Source organism: Glycine max, chromosome 5, assembly GCF_000004515.6.
Source record: "Glycine max cultivar Williams 82 chromosome 5, Glycine_max_v4.0, whole genome shotgun sequence".
Taxonomy (NCBI): domain Eukaryota; kingdom Viridiplantae; phylum Streptophyta; class Magnoliopsida; order Fabales; family Fabaceae; genus Glycine; species Glycine max.
Window position 1 is genome coordinate 510,498 of NC_038241.2, and position 5,993 is coordinate 516,490.

Below are 5,993 nucleotides of genomic sequence, written 5' to 3' on the forward strand. Positions count from 1 at the left end.
TTATTAGTAGTAGTGTGTCTTTTACTTTTTGGGTGTAAAACCAATTTCTTTAGAAATAATATTGTTTCTTACCAAAAGGATATAAATACTTGGAAAGGAACAAATTAGAAAGATGACATGAAAAGAAATAAAAATGATTATTGTTATCACAAAAAGAAGAGAAAAATGTTAGATGAGTCCGTGAGTGCAACACTTATAAAAAATCATTACTAAATTTCTTAAGTTGCGTCATATCATATGTCATGAGGATTGAAATCAGATGTTCTGGTGTCTTGTATTTTTCTTTTCTTTTTAAGGTATTATCTTTTAATTGCAAGAATAAGAGAGGAGAAAAAACCCTAGCCATTAATTTGAGTCCATGGTATGGGCCGGCCTACCACAACGTGCTACCAATAAGATTCAACTCTAACATTACAGTTAAAATTCATCCGTATCGAAACTCAAAGAATGTGAATGATAGGTCAATCTAAATCTAGAAAAAAAGGGAATATTGTATAATCAATACATGTACAATAAAATCCTTGACTTTTAAAATATACTTGATATTATGTGCTTAAATGATACGTACTATGAAAGATATTTATACCATCATGGTACTCTAATTAAACTTTTGTTATAAAAACGAACAATTTTCAATTAAATAACAAAACCATTGCAATTAAATTCTAGCATTGTCCATTACCTGTGAACTGGTCACGATTTGCTACTGTTTGGCTCGTGTTTATAGCAAGTGTCACAATTTTTTTCTCTATAAATAGAGCTTCAATTTCCCGCTTTGTAGCAGCAGAAAATCTCTTACCTTCAAATCATTTCATTCTTCACCTTCTTATTACTTAATTTGTATCTCTGTGTCTCTTTGAAAATAAAGAATTATATGAATATGAAACTAAACAGCATTGCATTGATCATTGGCATTGCATTTTCTGTGTGGTCTTCAAGCTGCACAGCTGCACGAGTCAGCCACTGGAGGAAACTCAAAGCTGCCTATGCTACAACTTTTAATGTGTTAGACTATGGTGCTAAAGGTGATGGACATGCAGATGATACAAAGGTACATGATTTCATATTCATTCCTTGTTAGCTAGCTCATGGATTCAATTTCACTTTTGCTGTCAGCCATTTCACTTTTCATAGATGATGACAAAAGTCAATGGCTTTTTCCTCAGCCTAGCTTGTTAACCTAAGAAAAAAGAAAAGAAAAGAAGCAGCCGTAGTTACACTTTTGTTCTCCTTATTATATCATTTTATGAATTTGTTTCTCCCATTTTTATTTTCATGAATTTGATATTTCATTATTTTAATTATACAATTTTGATCCATTTGTTTATTAAAAATCTAACATTTAATAGAAATGTTGACGTGACTTTGTATCATGTCCATGTCCACATGCATGAATGAATGGGTTAATATGACAGTGTGCGGTAAAATATCACCTTAACATTTATGTTAAGTATTGGATATTAAGTTAATAAATGAATCAAAACTACACAACTAAAATAGTGGAGGATTAAATTTGTGGAAAAAAAATACAGACCAAATTTGTAAAACAACTATACTACGAAACCAAAAGTTAATTAGGCTAACAAGTTTAAAAGAAGAAAAAAAAAATAAAACCTCCAGTTTGTTGCACTTATGGTAGCTTCTCATTAATTATATTTATTTCTATATAAGTATTAACTTGTTTCCATATTAAAAAACAGGCCTTTCAAAATGCATGGGTAGCTGCTTGTAAGGTGGAGGGCTCAACAATGGTTGTTCCATCTGGTTCTGTATTTTTGGTGAAACCAATCTCTTTCTCAGGCCCTAATTGTGAGCCAAACATTGTTTTTCAGGTGAAGGAATTAGTTCATCTCTTCCCACATTTTCCTCTCCTATATGTCACCCTACAAGCACTAGAACATAGGTCAATGGCCCTTTTTGACTTAATATTTTGTTTTTATTTCATATTTTTATGGCGAAGACATTTTTATGCAGATAAAAAAATTAATTATTTTTTACTCAAATTGAAGAATCCTTTAAATGTTGAAAGGATGTTTATTAGTTAAAAGTCATGTCCCTTGCCTTTAATATAATGTCCATTGGTTTAAAGATAAATTTTAATATAATATTAAAGTCTATAGTTCATTTTCTTGTAAGGAATATTGAAAAATCTCACGTTACCTACCTAAATTCCTAGTGCCAAATTATATACATGTTGGATAACTTTATGTAATGTCAGTTGATTTTAAAATGAAACTCACATATTATGTTCATAAAAATACATGTAGTTGGATGGCAAAATCATTGCACCTACAGGCTCTGCAGCTTGGGGATCTGGTACCTTGCAATGGCTTGAATTCTCAAAGCTTAACAAGATTACAATCAGAGGCAAAGGTGTCATTGATGGTCAAGGCTCTGTTTGGTGGAATAATGACTCTCCCACTTACAATCCCACAGAAGTGATGCTGGAAAGCAATGGAAGACTTCCTAGCACAAAACCAACAGTAAGAGTCCTTTTGTATCGTTGAACTTCTTAACATATTGAAACTGAAATTCTCATGTGCTATGCTATTAATTACTTCTTTATTATAATTAGGCACTCAGGTTCTATGGAAGTGATGGTGTAACAGTCACAGGCATAACAATTCAGAATAGTCAACAAACCCATCTCAAGTTTGACTCTTGCACAAATGTTCAAGTCTCTGGCATTAGCGTTTCATCACCTGGTGATAGCCCCAACACTGATGGAATTCACTTACAAAATTCTCAAAACGTGGTTATCTATAGCAGCACACTTGCTTGTGGTAAGCATAATAATTATATATAATATATACAAAAAATCAAAATCGTAAACGTATCATTTCATCATTTTGAATGAGATTTCAAACATAATTTACACAAACACTATCTCAGCTCGTGAATGAAATTATATTAATCTTGTATGGGTCCGCAGTCCAATATATATAACTTCTAAGTTCTAACTACCATGCTATGAGACCAACAAAATAAAATAAAGAGAAATTAAGCTCCGAGTTGCAGTCCCTTGTGAGGTCCACCTTCTCAACTTGTATACTAGTCACGAATCACAATCCAATTAATATAATTTCTAAATACCATGATATGAGACCAATATTAACAAAATAAAATAAATAGAAACACTAATAATACAATGGGGATACACAACATAGAGAGTGAAATCCATGTCATCCAATGATTTTTCATGTGAATTTTATACATAAAAAATGATTTAGAAGAAATTAAATCACTTTTTTCATTTCCTATCTTCTCTCCCTTCACGGATCAAAAATTGATACGTTTTGGTGACATTTTTTAATTGAGGAACAAATAAGGAGATAACAAGAAGTGTGTTATTATAGCATAGATATCTTCCCTCCTTTTATGGTGCAGCTGGTTTTTGCTGATGTATCATGTGTTCATTACCTGAGATATTAGTTTCTTTTGTTTGTTTTGTTTTTATTTTCATATGTATAAAAAAATATCATTCTTTAAATGAATAATAGAACCATAAATAAATCATCTCAAAATAATTGACTCATACTTAATTGAGTATAATTTTGATACACTTTTAGTATAATTTTTTTTGTATGATCAACTAAATAGAAATCACTCCACATAACTTTTTAAGAAATTAATACAGAAGTCAATAATTTAATTTCCTCCTTAATAGATATGAAATTGTTTAATTTTTGAAAGAAATCAACAAATTAAGCAGGGAAGTATGAACACTCAAACGTGGTCAATAATTTGTTCATATGAGTTAAATTTGTTGTACTAAATCGTGCAGGTGATGACTGTATCTCTATACAAACTGGTTGCTCGGACATATATGTACACAATGTCAATTGTGGGCCTGGCCATGGAATCAGCATTGGAAGTCTTGGAAGAGAGAACACCAAAGCCTGTGTTAGAAATGTCACCGTCCGAGATGTTACTATCCAAAATACTCTCACTGGTGTCAGAATTAAAACATGGCAGGTATAGTCAAGTGCCACCACCCTTTTTGTTTTACACCTTAGTAGGTTAGGTTACATTATTTTTCCAACTTTTACACTATTGTTAAGACCAATGATATATTGACATCTTTATCTTTCGAACACCTATTTTGAGGCCCAGTTATTGAGTTTTAGTCATTGATCCAACACATTGGCTTACTTTGTTAGGTCTGGAATCTGTAATCAAAGCAACACCTTTTTATTTTTTTATTTTATTTTATTTCTCTCTTGTCAATTATACCACTTATCATATCTATATTTTCTTGAAATGTCTATTAGCAATATAGTGTCCACCAATTATTTTCCATAGGTTAATTGAAAGTTTGTTTTTTTGTGTTCCACAGGGTGGGTCTGGCTCGGTCCAAAACATCATGTTCTCCAATGTTCAAGTTTCTGGGGTTCAAATTCCAATTTTGATCGACCAATACTATTGTGATGGTGGCAAGTGTAGGAATGAATCATCAGCTGTGGCAGTGTCAGCCATACATTATGTGAATATAAAGGGAACATACACTAAGCAGCCTATTTATTTTGCATGTAGTGACAACTTACCTTGCACTGGCATAACCCTTGATACCATACGGCTAGAATCAGCCCAAGAAACTAAAAATTCCAATGTTCCATTTTGTTGGGAAGCATATGGGGAGTTGAAGACCAAAACAGTCCCTCCCGTTGAATGTCTTCAGAGAGGAAACCCATCAAAAGCAGGTGGAATCAATTCTAAAATTGATTCTTGCTAAATTTATCAACACAATGTCAGGGATATATAGATTAACATTATTATATATACATACCATGGAAAGTTGTTACTAGTTAGTTATCATGATATCTTAAAATTAGTTCACATTCATGTAATATAATTCTCGATTCAGTGGATTGTAATATGTGTGCCGAAAAGATGTTGGGGGAGAAGATTTACTAGCCACCATATGCTTAGATTTAAAAATGTATCTAGTGGAAAGAATGAATTAGCCTTATGATATATCATTTTTTTCCCAATTTATGAGTGCCACAACCTTTTACTTTTTTTTTAAACTCAAAGTTAATGCAGTGGTGTAAGATTTTATTGCATTCACATGTGAATTTTTAACTCATAGGATTGACGTAATGGTGTAAAATTTTATTGTGTTGACATGCAGGAGAGCGATTTATTTAGTAGGAGAATTCATATTTGATTCTCTCTGTGTAAAATTTTTTTTAGATCAACAACAATTATACATCGCAAACAAAATTAATCTTTAACTCGATAGGATAGGAGACGCCCATTATCTCTAACTTTGGGTAAACAAAAAGACTTTTACTTTTTTGGTGTTTTAATACGGGTCTAGGTTGTGGTGGGCCTATAAGAGTGACTTGCGAAGTAATCCTGACGAGACAACTAACTGAATCTAGAATCCTTGCTTGATATATACGAGCCATGATGAGCTAAGTAGAAGACAAGCAGTTCTGATTTGATTTATTCTTTGTTTGACATGTTTCTTACTCTCAACAAATATAGTGCAATTTGGTTTTTGTTATGTTCCAATTGAATTAAGCTGAGGTCCAGGTCAAATTCCGGGGTCTCTTGGCTGAAATGAGCTTGTGTTTGTTGAGGCTGAAGTTGTGTAGAAAATGAATAAGTAGCTACCAAATGCACTCAGGTGATCTTTCGCAGTAATAGAAGAAAACAAAGAAGGTTGAGAGTAAAATATGAAGTGAGAAAACTGATTCATTAAAATCTGAATGAATGAGTCAGTAATGGTACAAACTTGGTTTATATACAAAGAGCTAACTATTAACAGATACATGCGCATCTAATTAACTGTTTTAACTAACTGATACACGTGGCAACGTATCAGGTAACAGCCCCACCACCGTGAGTTTAGGGTTGATAAATGTCAACCATGCCCAGCTTGGATAGAAAGGACTGAAAGAGCCTAGGCAACAAGCTTTGGTAAAGATATCTGCTGTTTGCTCAACAGAAGCAAGAGGAAGTACTAAAGTAGTTGTAACAAAATCAAA

The 5,993-nt window shown here is 32.5% G+C and overlaps 1 protein-coding gene across 1 annotated transcript; it reads left to right on the top strand.

Annotated features, from left to right (window-relative positions):
- The first annotated feature begins 790 nt into the window (after window positions 1-790).
- On the top strand, window positions 791-5,003 carry LOC547543 (polygalacturonase PG2). Its single transcript, NM_001251175.2, is given in 6 exon segments — window positions 791-1,051; window positions 1,701-1,832; window positions 2,268-2,483; window positions 2,576-2,783; window positions 3,785-3,975; window positions 4,337-5,003. Coding segments are annotated over 6 exon segments (1,320 nt in total). The 5' UTR covers window positions 791-874; the 3' UTR covers window positions 4,733-5,003.
- The last annotated feature ends 990 nt before the right edge of the window (window positions 5,004-5,993 follow it).